This window comes from Plectropomus leopardus, chromosome 7 (genome assembly GCF_008729295.1).
Source record: "Plectropomus leopardus isolate mb chromosome 7, YSFRI_Pleo_2.0, whole genome shotgun sequence".
NCBI classification, from domain to species: domain Eukaryota; kingdom Metazoa; phylum Chordata; class Actinopteri; order Perciformes; family Serranidae; genus Plectropomus; species Plectropomus leopardus.
Window position 1 is genome coordinate 32240269 of NC_056469.1, and position 14916 is coordinate 32255184.

Consider the following 14916-nt stretch of genomic DNA (forward strand, 5'->3'; position numbering starts at 1 on the left):
TGAGGCCCCAAAACATGACAAGAAAAGCATTTGAGTAAATTTTTGTGACCCATTTCAGTGCTGTCACTTCCTGAGAAAATTGGTTTGATTTCTTTCAAAAGCATGGGTGAAAAACATAAAGAGCAATGTGACAAGAGATGTCCCGCAAACTGCAGAAATATATATATAAATATATATATATATTTTTGTAAATAATAGAAAAAAAAATAGTGGAAGGTGACAAGGAAAGGAATGGATTAGATATGATCAAAAACTGAAAATGTGCAGAAAATTACATTAATAATTGTCTTATATATTTAAAATAAGGTTACAGGACAAAATAGAAAAATATTAATTTGCATTTTTTCACTTTTTTTTCTAATTTTCTAAAACTTTTTTTTCTTGCCTTTTTCAGGTAATTTTCGTGTAACTTTTTACTGATGTCTGACTATTTTTAAGGCCATTTCTTGTTAAGCTGCTTGTCGCCTTCCCGTTTTTTGGAAAGAAATCAAGCCAAATTGTTTAGGTGTCAAAGGGTTAATACTCTACTGAGCCGTGAGCATCGTTCATGTTAGGAGTGAGCGCTTGTAGAAAGCCACAGGTTTCAAAGTCTTACAGGAATCACGTTCTGTCTTTAGTTTTTGTGCTTTTAGCTACAGTTTAAAGTTTTTTAAAGGTTTGTATTTTTCATGTGTGGCCTTCAATCACATGCTGGCTCCTTAAATTTGCCTCCAGTCATCAAAACTTTGAGATGCCCTGCTTTGTTTCAGGTGACCTGTATTGTTTGAGCACTTTGACAGTTAGACAACATGAACAATGATCATGACAGACTGAATGCTGCGTCAGAGTTTATGTGTGGAGGCTGTTTGGGGAAACGAGGCTCAGCTGTGCAGACAGGTGAGAGCTCAGGTGATCTGCAGACGAGGAAACGATTTCATGTTGAATGTATCCTGCATGCTGGCTCACTGGGACCCGCACTGGGACCCCTTTATAGAACAGGGACATCGTTGGTGTCATCAGTAACACCTCTGATTTTTTCCTGCTGGGTCAAAATGTTTGCACCAAAACAAAAACAAAAAAACAGCCTTGAAAAATGAAAATATATTCACGTGAGACTGAAACAGAGATCAGGATTTAAGATATCAGAAGCTGTCACAAGGAAATGCTTGTTACCTTTCTTAATATCTTATATAGGTTAAGAATTTTAAAAAAAGTTATGAGTCAATTGTCTGACAGTGGACTCAGTGAATCAGATTAGTATATATATTATAGAAATTAATATAAAAAATAAAATATTAATAATGCTAAATACCATTTTCTTAACATTTTTCACTTTTTATTATCTTTTAATAATATCTTCTCACTTTAAACAAATATTCAGGTAATTTTCCCTAATTTCCTGCAGTTTTTGGGATATTTCTTGCTAAGTTGCTCATTGCTTTTTTAGCCATGTTTTCAGAAGTAATCAAACCAATTTTATCTGGATTCAGAGGTTTACATGCATGTGAAAAGCATGTGAACGCAGCACAAGACAACTGGTGTCAGTCCACATTTCAGAGGGTTAAAAAAATGTCTTCACAACTCGACTGTCCAACAAATCAAAAAGTGAGAATCTTTTTCTGCTTGAGCTCAGACGGTGGTTAAACACATATCAAAACCTGATGACCTCTAGTGACCCCGCCTCTCTGTGTATGTAGTAAAGTATGACATAAATCTACCTGAGTGACATCATCTCTTTCTCTCCCCATCGTCGGCCTCCGTGCAGTAAAACCGCCGCGGGCTCTGGTGATGTTGGAGCCGGTTCTCTGCAGGAAACAGGAGCCTCCTCAGAGCTGAGCCGCTTCATTAAGAGTTTCACTGAAGCACGACGTCGCAGACAGACAAATTAGTGCTAGCAGATAAAGCAGAATATGAAAAAAACATCTTTATTATTATGCTATATAAGCAGTTTTGATGGAGTACAAAAATATAAGCAGCATCTGGTTACAGTTCCAGTCCTGAGCAGCTTTTTCCAGCGCTAAAAGAAATGGTTACGACACAATACAGCACTTTAACTGTGATCAAAAACACCCAAAACACTCGTCAGTCACCTGCAGACGTTCAGGTCGTCGCACTGCGACCTGAAAAACAAATCTATCCCCTTTCTTGAGATCGTAAAGCAATATTTCTCGAGTCGAGTAGAGGATGGACAATTTCCTCAAAGACAGTCTCATCTTAAAGCCCGTGTGTTGAATTTTTAATGCTTTTCCGTACGTGTGTTGCAGTGTGCATCACTGTGTCCCCAAAGCAAGAACATTTGAGAGTTAACTTCTGAAAAATGCATATGCACTGATTAGATGGGGGTAAATAAAGTTATCTGGTAGGTATATCAGTGTTATTACTTTTTAAAAAGCATGCTACGCCATTAGCGCCACCGCAAACCTGAGCACTGCGTTGGTGTGGTCAGAGTGTGTTTTTCAGGCGATCCCCACAGTGATTTTAGAAGCGTTTTTGACATCCATAAAACATACACTTTGGCCATTTTTCCACCAAATACTTTTGTATTGTACCCTTTGAACTGTACCAAAAACGTTACTAATCCATAGATCTGTTTTGCGTTTCCACCACACACAGTACTCCTAAACGCAGGCGGCGTTGTTACCACATGGTACTCCTCCATCCAGCTCTCGCTGTACATCCTCTTCACAGACGGTACAGAGGAACCTCTAAATCTCGCTGATTGTCCACATAACAGAGTTACGCTGTATTTTCAGGATAAAAAAAACAACAGGCTGGAGTGTTTAGAGTCTGTAGGCATGTTTCCATTAACCAAAATTAAGCTTTGAATATAAAATACGCCATTTATCGCAACAAAGTCCAAATGCTCGCATGATGTGGTATTTCAAGGGATTTGAAAAAAGCCGTATTTCACAAAACTGCAATGGAAACACTTTAGGTCACATGATGCTATGGCCGTGTGCTTGTCAGTATGAACTGGCTCCCTCATGATGCAGCAGGAGCTGTAAGAGCTGTTATGGCATCATATAACTCTGAGAAAGTTGAGTGGATCATCCAGATGGTTTGAATCCAATATTCCTCTGTGAAATCGTGGACTATCAGCTCTCAAAAATCCCTTACATGTTGCCGCTCCCCCGCCTTTCCATTATCGCTCATTAAACGCATCTATGTGGCCTTTGATTGAAAATAATGACAAAGTGCGGTGGCTGCAATCGAAATAAACCTGCTAATATTTTAAACATCCATCGCCATGGTTACTGGAGCGTTATCGTGAGAGAAGACGTTGCATACCATCACTCAGTGGAAACACAATCATCTTGCAATAGTAATCTATCGACATTTCTAAAATATTGCCTAAGTTTTGAGCAGATGTGATTGGAAACCCACCTAGTGTTGCTACTGAAAAAGAGCGGGTTTGTATCGTATCGTAGTGTTGATTCCCTCTCGACCAGTCAACGGACTGCTGTGTTTCTAGCAGCAACTTTCAGTTTTAGATCCGTATGAGCTGGGGTGGAACAGTTAATTTTGACACTGGAAATGCAGAAATAACCGTCCTAACGTGTGAATAACTGAAATAACCAGCCTGCTTGGTGGAATTGAGGTTTCTTGCTGCCACAGCTGAATTTTCAGCAAAGTCTGCATTAAAATGGAGTTACATTGACAGATGTATATTTGTACCAGGCAAGGGTGGAGAGCATTACTGAGTTGCATTATGGGATGTGTAGGAGTCAGTGCTTCTAGAGCTTGAGCCAAACTTCTGCTTCTATTTGGATGATTGTTTTTTTGAGTTGGTAAGTCTTCGGGGTCCCCAGTACTTAAATGTGGGCGTTTCCCTCACACTTTGCTGTATTTGATAAAGCGACTGTCTGATCTCTGTTGTGTTCATGAGTCACTGAGGGGATTTTCTGTTGGTACTGCTTCCCTTCACGCCTGCAGAAGCTGTCCCACCAGGGCGGGGCTCCTCTCACGGATCAGGGCTGACGTGATCTCAGCGGCCCTCAACACCGACTTCTCCCAACGCTCTGCGTCCTGAGAAACAGAGGAGGAGGAGGAGAGACAGGTGGTCATCCGTTAAACAACACAAAATTACAGACAGACACTCATTACGTGAGCTCAGTAGTAGAAGATCCTGCAATAACAAACAGAGACATCCCCACGCAGATTCACATTTGTTCACATTTAACTTCTCTCCCACTAGTCACGACTCTGAGTCTGAGTCATCCGAATGTTTGTCCACCAGCGGGACTGCCAGCAGCATCCAGTTAGTGTTAGCAAACCAGTTCAAACTAGCGGGAAACAAAATTTAACCATGCTGTTCCACTTGTAGTGATGGCAAAAGAAACAGAAGTTACAACACCGATGATGTGCCGCAGCGGTGGAGGAAGTACTTTTACTTCAGAAATACTCTGTTACAAGCAAAGGCCCTGAGGCAAAGGCCTTTCCTTTTGTAGTTTCGCTCTGAGCTGCATGAACATCTCTGACAAACAGTAAAAAGCCAGTTTCCAAATTTTAAAGTCAGCTCCCATTTTCCTCAGAAATGACGACACTCGTAAAAATATCCTGGATTCTGACAATCCCACAACGATGCTCCTCGTGAGAGAAACTTCCCCGTGTGAGGTCAAACAAGCTCAGCTCTCACTGAATCCACCACATTTAATTTGATTGTAAGAATCACAAGATCTGATGAAGGATTTTTTTCGTGACTCGCGTGTTATTTTACGTTCAAATCAACAGACGGAAGCAATTTTCTAAAGTAGGGGGAAGAAAAAAAAATGCCACAGAATTAACGTTTTTTTTCACAAATTTGTGTTAACGTCAATTCCTCTGAAGCTTGTGAACCAATAAGGCCCACTTTGAGATTTATATGGTGCATGATATTAGACAGAGCGACGCTAAACCACACGTTAGACAAAAGGAGCCTGAACATGTTCTCATTCTCTCAGTCTGTTTCTTTTAAACGTGAACTCCACTGTTGTGGTTGTTTTGCTTTGGTGATTCCTCTCTTCTCTATCTCTTTTTTCTACGTTTTTTTTTCTTCTCTGCAGACCGCCTGCACAATGCACTTTTAATGGTTTTCACTCCCCTGACTCTGTTCCTGAGGCTGCAGCGACTCCCTACTTTGATTTAGTTTCTCGATGAGGCCTGAGAATGACCTGTTTTCCATCTTTCAAAGGCTCCGCAGTTCACAGCAGCTTTGCTTTGTTTTAACCACCGGCGCGTTCCTCACACAGATTTATGCTCCACGCTCTACCTGGACTTTTTCATAAATGGATCGTGGACTTTAATAAGGCTTTTGACAGAGCTTTTGATGTAGCAACATGCATGAGGGAGAAAGTATAGAAAAGATTTTCATTTCTGAAAACTTGTAAAGATACAGTATAAACCACCAAGAACATAAAGAAGGACACATAACCACAGAGAAGAGAGAGAGAGAGAGGAAAAAGGCCTGGGACACATTTTGGTTTCACATACTTTAACTCTACATTCAAATACACAAAAATACACTTACAAAATAAGTTAGAGGATGTGTGTCTTTCACTCTCTTTCCCTTTTTTTGGGATCTTATTTTCACAGTTTTGGTCTCTGAATCTTTTGGCTAAATAACTTTATTTTCATCATAGTAACTGCTTCTTTGCTAAGTCCAACCCCCTTAGTTACTGTTGCTATGCCTCTCAAGCTTTTTCTTCTTGCAAATAATGCAGTAAAGCGTAAACAAAGTGTAAACAGCTGATACAGAAGGATACCTAAAATGTAAAGTAGACGCAGAGGGTCACTGGCAGAGCGGCACGATGTGACGAGTTGGGATGCGGACGTGTTGGTTGGTCATATAATGAGCGTGGATAAGTAGCTCATATAACCCCACTTTAAAAGATCCAAACTTTCCCTTTAAAGCTATAAGTTTCGGGCCAAAATATAAGATCAGACCTTTATTTCTTTCTAACAAAATTTTGTTTGGCTTGTAACAATAGCTTTCATATTTTTTAATTCTTATTTTCAATATGTTTAAGGAGAAAATAGACTAAGGGATTTGGAAAATGTAACACACACAATCTCCTGTAATTTTGCCTGGAGTCTAAACTAAATCCTGTTCAAAGCGAGACACAGATGCCATTTTATCGTAATCTCGACAGCATCCGGGACACGGCGGGGCAAAACTATAACTATTGTGAGCTGCGAGGGATGTTTTCATTGGACAGTTTGAGTAATAACTGTCGATTAATTTTTTTCCTCTTTCTTTGAAACTTGTCTCTGTCGTCTTGGATCTCAGAAAAACTATTTTTTGCAGCCGTCACTCTGACTGCTCATAACAGGAAAAGAGCAGGTGTAACTAATGATATTAACAATGGCTCTGTTCCATTTTGTTGCTACAGTAAGCCACGACAGTGAGCCAGGATGAACAACACCAGACGCCTAGAGCTGCACCACAGAATTGGAATGAAGCCTTTTGCCTTTCCTGCTTTGAGACGTCAAAACGTCTGCAGTGAAAAAGGCCTTTTACTTTGGCGTGTAACATGATATCAAAAAGACAAAAACAAACGCCTAAAACCTGCGAAAACTGTATCCAAGGTGCCATAAATCGTTAGGATCCTTTAAAACAGCATTGGATCTGACGTTTTTATTTTAACATCCAATCTGACACTTTCTGCTTTGGGTCCATAATCCATTTTACCAGCCGTCTCTCAAAAGGCAGGTTAGCTTAAAGGGAAATAAAATAATTTAGGAGGGCTTTTCACAAAGCTTGTAATGTCCACAGGGAGGAACATAAAAATATATTAAAAATATATCCCACTGAAATGACAAATAGCAATGATTTGTGATCCCATTTAACATGTCTTCAGATCTGGACACCAAATGCATTTTTCATCACAACTATGTGTCAGCAGTTTAACACATTTGGTACGATCGACGGGAGAAAAATGAACTTTCTATCACTCTGTGCTTCCTCCGTCTTACAGCCTGAATCCACCGGCCAGCTCCTCGGAGCACAGCCTGCGCAGGAATTGGCCGGGAATGTGACGAGGTGTGAGAGCGATGAGCGTGGAATCAGGCCTGACCGTGGTTAATGGGAGCGAGAGACCCGGCATCCAGAACTCCCGGAGCACTCCTCCCTAATCAGAACCAGCGGAGGGGGGAGTCAGATGACATGGATTTTCCACACCAAACTGACTGACGGAGGAACTGGATTACAGATCAGCGACTCCAGCTTCCTTATTGATTAAAGCAACACGAAAAAAAAAGCTCTGAATGAGCTCCAGCGTTCTGTGTCTACGGTCTTTTCTTAATATGCTTTTAGATTTAAAATCGGCCAAATCTTTGGAGAATCACAAGACAAAACGGTGAGGCATTCCTGTTTTTCTTTACGATGTACACAAGTCATTGTTCTGTGGTTTAATCACAAATCTGAGGCGATGAGATGGGCCAGTACATCTGAAAGCAGTCAACACAAAGCTGCTGACAGCATTACGTTGTCCACACATCCTCGAGAATATGCAAAGATTCAGGAGTGATCAGTCAGGAGCTCGGGGTGAGAAATCAAAGTAAAATCTAATTGCATGTTTTTATTGTTTATGCTGTACAAAATCAGATGAAAGCATTCCTCCGACTGTTATCTAAAAGCTATTACATGTTCACACGGAAAGTATTTGAGATGTTACATGTGTTTTGGAGGAGCCAAAAAGGCCATGGGGGGATGATAAATGTGATGATCGTCGGTCGATTACCACCCAAGCGCATTGACGAGGACGATGGGAAAGAACGCCGGGTGTCTCGGGCATATTGAAGACAGCTACAGCCATCAAACCACAGCTAATGACTCTATTTTAGAGGTCTGTTTTCTTAGAGGCAGAACAAGAAAAAAACACTTAAGTTTGCACACAAGAAAATAAGAAAAAGCAAGTCAAGATCACCAAGGAGGATCAAAGTTTTAAGACCGTCTAAGCCCTCGCGCTGAATTATTTCCACTCCAGATATGCGGCCTTTGAAATATGAATCATGCTTCATAAAACAGCATTATTAAATCAAGTAGTTGCTTGCACAGTGGAACACAAATACGACTTGAGCTCTTCATTGACTCGTGGCACAGCTTTAAGTAGTCACAACTGCCACTCAGGCTTCAAATGTGGTCGAGAAAAAAGCACGACAAAGGGTCGGATTACTCGGCAGCAACAAACTCTGAAGCTCCGCAGACATTTGCATATCTAAGTGCTTTCAGGCTGAAATCTATATGACTTTAGTCTGATTGATCGCCACTCAGGAAAGAGTTCTCTCCAGTAAGTCTTGACAGACGTGAGCTGGTACCTCTCCTGACCCGGACTCTGCTGCTGTTGGCGGGGGTGGCGCTGCGCTCAGCTCGTGTCTCCTCTTTCCACTGAGGACCATCCAGGAGGAATAAAGCCGCTCGCTAATGAGCAGCTTGCTGGCTCATTGTTATGGGCACGCAAACATCCATGAGAGGGAATACATGTGTTGAGACACATCAGAGAGCAGGCACGCCATAGAAATAGAATCAGGGTAGAACAGACATTCCTATGCAATTAAGCATCGCAGGACGGTCAGATTGGCGTCTAGTTTTATGTTTATTGTTGCCATTGTAACACTTGTAGCCGGCTTACTTCCATATAAACAAACAGAGTTGTTGCAAACTCACTGAATTGAGGTTTTCTGTATCTGTTCAATCAACTAAATCACTACCAACTTTTTACATAATCTCAGTATTCAGGTTCAGATTATTTTCAATTACAAGAATAAGAGATTGAGCATAGTTACCAAAATGAGGATTTGCCCTTCATCAGGAGTACAGATATTGACACATTTTACTTGGATGATACAAGGGCTACCCTTTGTAAGTCAGGGATTTGAAATATTGGTTCACCACCCCCAGTTGACCTGAGACTGCTTCAAGGCGAGCGTTTGTTTTTTTGGGGTTTTTTTGCGAGTCGGTGTCAGATTTTACTGCAGAGTGAGTGCTCTTGATTTTTACGCTACTCTGGAGCTGTGGACATGCAGGCAGTGGCACAGAGAAGGAGAGACCTTCAGCTTGAAAGTGGTGAGGTTACAGCTCACAGCAACTTATTATCACAGACTCTCTGCCTTTTTCTTAATATCTAGTGTCGGCAGAAAATGCACAGCTACATTTTTCACTAGCTGACATGATTGTTGCTGTCACGCTGAGCGTCCTGCGAAGCCTGTTCAAATTTGTATGAAAACAAAATAAGTTGTTGAATATTTGTATTGAAAAGCCCAATCAGATTCGACTGGCATAATTCAGTCAGGTACAGTGCTTAGTGATACTCGTATTTGTGAGAAGTACATTATCTTTATCGGATACTCGTTTCATCTGAGTGCTCCACCTTTGTAGTAACTTTACATTATCAAAAAAGCAATTCAATACTTTTAAAACATTCATGTAACAGTTTCTTTTATTGCCATGAAAAAAGAAGTAACCACTAGAATATTTTCTCTGACCTCCATGCTGCTTTCTACTGTTTACTAACCTGCTTCAGACCTGGTTATGATGTTGAATGTGACAAAACAAAACAAAACAAAACAAAAGTGGACAATCATAATTGTCTACTGCTTCATTTTTATACATAGGGAGGAAGTAGAGACATGTTGTCCATCTTCATATACAGTCATTGTCGCTACCACACTCTTTACACACACATACACACGGGTGCTGGCTGCACACTTAGCTATTGTCTTAGAAAGAGAGCTGGATTGATGTACTGTTGTATTTTTCTGTTTGATAAGGAAAATAGGTTTGAGAAAAGACCAAAATGCTGTGTGTTGTCACCATAACAACTACCAACAATCACCTCTGTCTTTTGAAGGCCAGTAACCGCTGCAAACAGTTCAATGTCCGTTCTACTCTGATTCTATTTCTATGATGTACACATACGAAAGACAGACACTTCATCGTGTGTTTGTACTCGTACATGTGCACCCTGGAATGTGATCCTGGAGGGATTTGCATGTCTCCAGATCTTCATCATCATCATCACAGCCTGTGTCCTCCAGCGTTTCCACTGTCTCTATCCCAGTGTCTCTTCCAGCAGAATCTGGAGATGGAGAAACCAGCAAGCGAGCGCTCGGGGCTGAATATTTCTCTCTGTGGCAGCGCTGAGACAAACAGAGCTGGAGTTGTGGGTGTTTGGACAGACATGAGATAAAACCTGAAGCAAAGGCGTAACTGAGCCTTCGAGATGGAAACCACAAGCAGATTAGTCTGATTGATGGAGCTATTTGAGCTAATAGGCGCTCCTCACCTGTTTACAGTGTGGGATTAATCTTCATATGTTCCAGAGACAGAAAGTTCTTCATGCGCCAAAGTCTGAGTGCAGTCGCAGGAGGGTATTTTATTTGATTCTGTTCTAAAAGTGCCCATTTTTACGAGATTCACTTGACTATTATTAGACATAAGGGAACCTCACTTTCCACTTCATAATGATTAACTGCCACAAATCCTCACTTAAAGGATTTCCAGGCCAAAAGTATCATCATTTATTCGCATTAGTGGAATCACCGGTAATGTATGCCATGTTTAATGGAAGAGCGACACATTTACATTTTGAAACACAACACTTCTTTTTCCCCCAGAGCCTCTGCTACATCGATCACATGGCGCGTCCAATCCCTTGGTGGCCTCGATGGCATTTATATAGTTTCTCTTGACAGATTTCACATGTAAAAATAGAGACTGCTAGAATACAATACATGAACTGGTATCAAGGGGCAAATACCACGAAATACAAGTCATAGTTGGAGAGAAGTCTGGAGACTTTTGGGCAGTGATGCTCAACTTACGGCCCGCAGGCCATATCTGGCCCTCATAATAAAATAAAATGATTCACATGGGGAATTGTTTTTGTACTTTTAGTATGCATAAGGTGCCACAGTGCATAAAACAGCAGCCAAATAGTGCTTGATTTAAAAAAAATGCCAGTAAAGGATGCCCTGCAACCCCGTCAGAGGTCCTCGCTAAGCCTCTAATGTCCCAAAATTCTAGAAAACGTCCCAAAATCCTAGAAATGTCCTTAAATACTAAAAATGTCTTAAAATCCCAGAAACATCCTAAAATCCTAGAAATATATACTACACTCCTAGAAACATCGTGACACTTAGAAATCTTCTAAAACCCCCAAAATGTCCTAAAACCCTAGAAATGTCTTAAAATCTTGTAAACATGCTAAAATACTAGAAATGTCCTAAAATCAGAGACATATCCAAAAATCCCAGAAACATCCTTAAATCCAAGACGTCCAAAAATCCTTCATACTTCCTAAAATCCCCGAAACATGGTAAAATTGGAGAAATGTCCTTAAATCTTTGAAATTTGCTAAAAACTCAGATACTTCCTAAAATCCTAAAAATGTCCTAAAATCCTAGCAAACATGCATAGGGCTTCTGTGACTGGCCCCTGACCTCGTGTCATTTTGCAAAAGTGGCACCCAAGCAAAGCAAGCTGAGTTTCCATGCTTTAGGGCTTTTCAGTTTGTCTTCATGCACCAAAAACCCAGATTACAGTCCAAGTGACAGGTCATATTATGAAATTAAGTGACAGCATTGTTTTAATGCATAAACAGTGCAATATATAACCATTTGACTGGGCAGTAACTGAAAGCAAAATGCTCTCAATCACTCCCATGTGTATGAGCACACAAACACATGCAACAGCCTTGTTATTCCAAACTCTGACCACAAGTTTATGGAATGGAACTTCAATCATTAGCTTCTATTTTTTGCTTACTGTTTAAAGGGAGGATTTTGACAAGCCGTGAGGCGACAGGTCTTTGAAACGGGGGGCAGGGGGGGGGGGGGGGGGGGGGGGGCATCAGTGGACCACACAATAAGCAATCCTCTCTCTCTACTCTTAAATGCCACAGATGCGATCAACCTTTCCATGTGAGAGGAGCACAGCAGCATTTCTGCCACACAAGAAGAGCTTGCTTTGAAGCTTAAAGGTTTCAGGCAATTAGGACCTTTAACAGTGACAATTTGTATGCTTCTGTCATTCTGTCGCCATCCTCAGCCCCGAGGACTGCTGCTGCCTCTGCTGCCTCTGCTGCTGCTGCTGCTGCTGCTGCTGCTGCTGCTGCTGCTGCTGCTGCTGCTGCTGCTGCTGCAGCTTCCACTTCTGCTCCCTTCATGAAATGCCAAGAGCACTGAGTCCTAATTGAAAAACAGCTTATGGAAAAGCTTGAGCGCGAGCCAAGAGAACTGGAAAGAGTTGTTAGAGTCACACCAGCTACCATAACCAAGGTGGCCAAGAACATTTAGAAAGTTTTTATGGCCTCTTTTACTGTCACTGTATTTCTGTCTGTGACATGCAAGTCCTAATAGTTGGAGCATCCACTTGAGGGCAGTATCATTACTAGCAATAAGAACGGGCAGCATTCTCCACTGTGGGAGTCTTAAAAGCTGAACCCTCATAACATGAACCTCACTGAGCATTACTGCGACTTCTGCCCTTTAATAGATGAAGTAATTTCTCGGAAAAACTCTCCCCAAATGACCTGCGTGTAGAATCCCAGTGATACAATACTGCTAAAAACACCCAGCGCTTTGGTGTGAGAGAGGATAGAGTTTCAGGGCTTCTGACAGCTCGTCCCTGAGTGGGTATTGTGGTCCTGCTGCCCTCACTCCCCTCTGTGTATCATTGAAGACAGGCAGTAGCTCAAGGCTAAACTGCAAAGACAGAGGAGGGTAACAGGTCCAATTACTGGCTGGTCCAAAAATCTGATTAGAGCTACAAATTTAAACCTTTAAGGCGCTGCAGAGACTCATTCAACACAATGAAGAATGGTGGCAGAATGACTTTAGGAAATGTAGTGTTGCCACAGAGAGAAAACACACTATAACAAGAAAAAGTCCTTAATTCCTTATCATCTATTGCCCCCTTTTATTTCCCCTTAAGCAGCTCTAAGGTTAAAGATGGGATATTCCAGTCTGCATGACAGTATCACATAGATTCTTTACAGATTTTGACTGAAGTTATATGAGGGAAATTTTCAAACCCAAGACTCCAAGATTTTATAGCTGGAAATATTCTAAATGTCTTGTGCATCATTTTATACCCATTTCCCTCTAAATTCAGTCTGACATGTTTGGTATCTTTGGAAACGTTGGAAATGTTCTCCATCTAAACTTTGAAATAAAGATTTGTGGGTTTGGATGATGTTTAGCTGCACAGCATGACTGCAAAACCAGCGGGTCAATTTGATTAAAAATGGGATGTAAAAAAGGAAAAACATTAAATATATCCTCAAATATCATGAGTTAAAGCAGTAATTGTGATTAAGAGTGTTAAGAGTTTCCTGTTAGTTGAAAACTTTTATTTTTCTGTAGTTTGGGAGAACATTTGTGGATTCAGATCAATCAAGAGAAGGGGAAGTTGTATTAGTAACACAAGCACATGGTGGGATTACGCTGCACATGGATATGTTTAGGCAACAAAAACACATGGCAGCCAAAGCCGGGACTAAACCAAAAGCACATGCAGGCATGGATGGTTAGAATTAGGTAAAAGGACACATGATAAGGTGTCGAAAAAAACATCAAATTCAGACGGGAAGCAAACACCGGACTCCTGCATGGAAGTCCGAGGTTTGTTGGATCCGTCCACTGCCCCTCCTGCCCACCCACTTTATAGGGGACTTTATGCTCCTTATTTTATGTCATCACAGGCAGTGATTCAACCTGACGCAGTTGAAGTGTATCATGCAGACACAACGGGTTCCATCTGTCCGCGTGCAAAGACTGACCGTCTGCGTGTCATATGGCTGTGTGCCGTCCGGCTGGCCGCCAGTGTATAATTCCACTGTGAACGGCGTTGTCCAGCTGCATTTTCCCCTGACGCAAGCTAGTGGTGTATCATACCGACGCCAAAGGCCTTTTGGCATCGGGATGTTACACCCCAAAAACAGCAGTATTTGACAACTTCGGAATGAGAACTGGCACTGTACAACTGGCCTCAAGGCCCTTGAAAGTTTTATACAAGCATAAGCACAGGATTATGACGTAAAAGATGCATTATGTGCATGATGATTTTTTCTTCATGATTTCAAATTCGTTCAAGAAAGAAAAATAGAAGGAACACGTTTAGAAAGAACATATAAAAGGAATGGAGAGAAGATAAAGCGAGGAAAATCTAAAAAATGCATAAAACTAAGTTCTAAACTTAGAAATGTTCTTTTGTTCTTATTTAAAGTACTCATTATGAAGAATGGTGGCTAAAGCGTCGTTTTGCTTCTTGAAAACTTATTTTGTTTTGGAGATTTTGGTGCTTTCAATGAGTTGAAAGAGAAAAGGGGAAAAAGACTTTAGAACAGTATTTCAGAAAACGTATTTGTTTACTTTCCACTTTCGATAGGAGCCAGATACTGACTGCAGAACAGTATATAACAAAGGAACAATAACTCTGCCAAACTGTTCTAAGTCCACGAGAGGAAACCTCCAAACACTTCGATCCAGTCAGTTTTAATATTTACTGCTGAGCTTTGGATCTAAACAACCCTGAGAGTATACATCACGCTTACACCGAAAGTTCAGCCATAAATATAAAAACAGTTTAGATCCCAGCTGAGAGACTGAGAGCTGAGGTTGACAGAGATGACAGTGACATGGGAATTATTTCTTACTTTTGGGAACGTGTTTTATTGAATCTCGGCGAGGTATTTAGTGTCACTGCCTGAATGTCTGTACTTTAGATACCCGTGTCGTTCCCACTCTGCCTCACTTCATCTGAAAGGGATCATAATGTAGGAAAATGAATAAGTCTGTATCCCACCCTGCTTTTGTGAGACTTTCCAGCCTTAGAAAAAGCAAACTTTTGTATTGATGCTCTGCCTTTCAGTACTCATTCAGAGAACAATTGCTGCCACACAACTCTTTCACGGTACACTGATAAAGCTCTTTCAACACGGGTTTCCAAAATATCCTGTC

At 41.1% G+C, this 14916-nt stretch overlaps 1 protein-coding gene across 1 annotated transcript in view; it reads right to left on the reverse strand.

Moving 5' to 3' along the window:
- Positions 1-1879: 1879 nt before the first annotated feature.
- Positions 1880-14916, reverse strand: part of crppa (CDP-L-ribitol pyrophosphorylase A) — a 54996-nt gene continuing 41959 nt past the window's right edge. Inside the window, exon 10 of the mRNA XM_042490192.1 lies at positions 1880-4005. Coding sequence (XP_042346126.1) covers positions 3901-4005 — 105 coding nt within the window. The 3' untranslated portion in view covers positions 1880-3900. The remainder of the gene's footprint in view (positions 4006-14916) is intronic.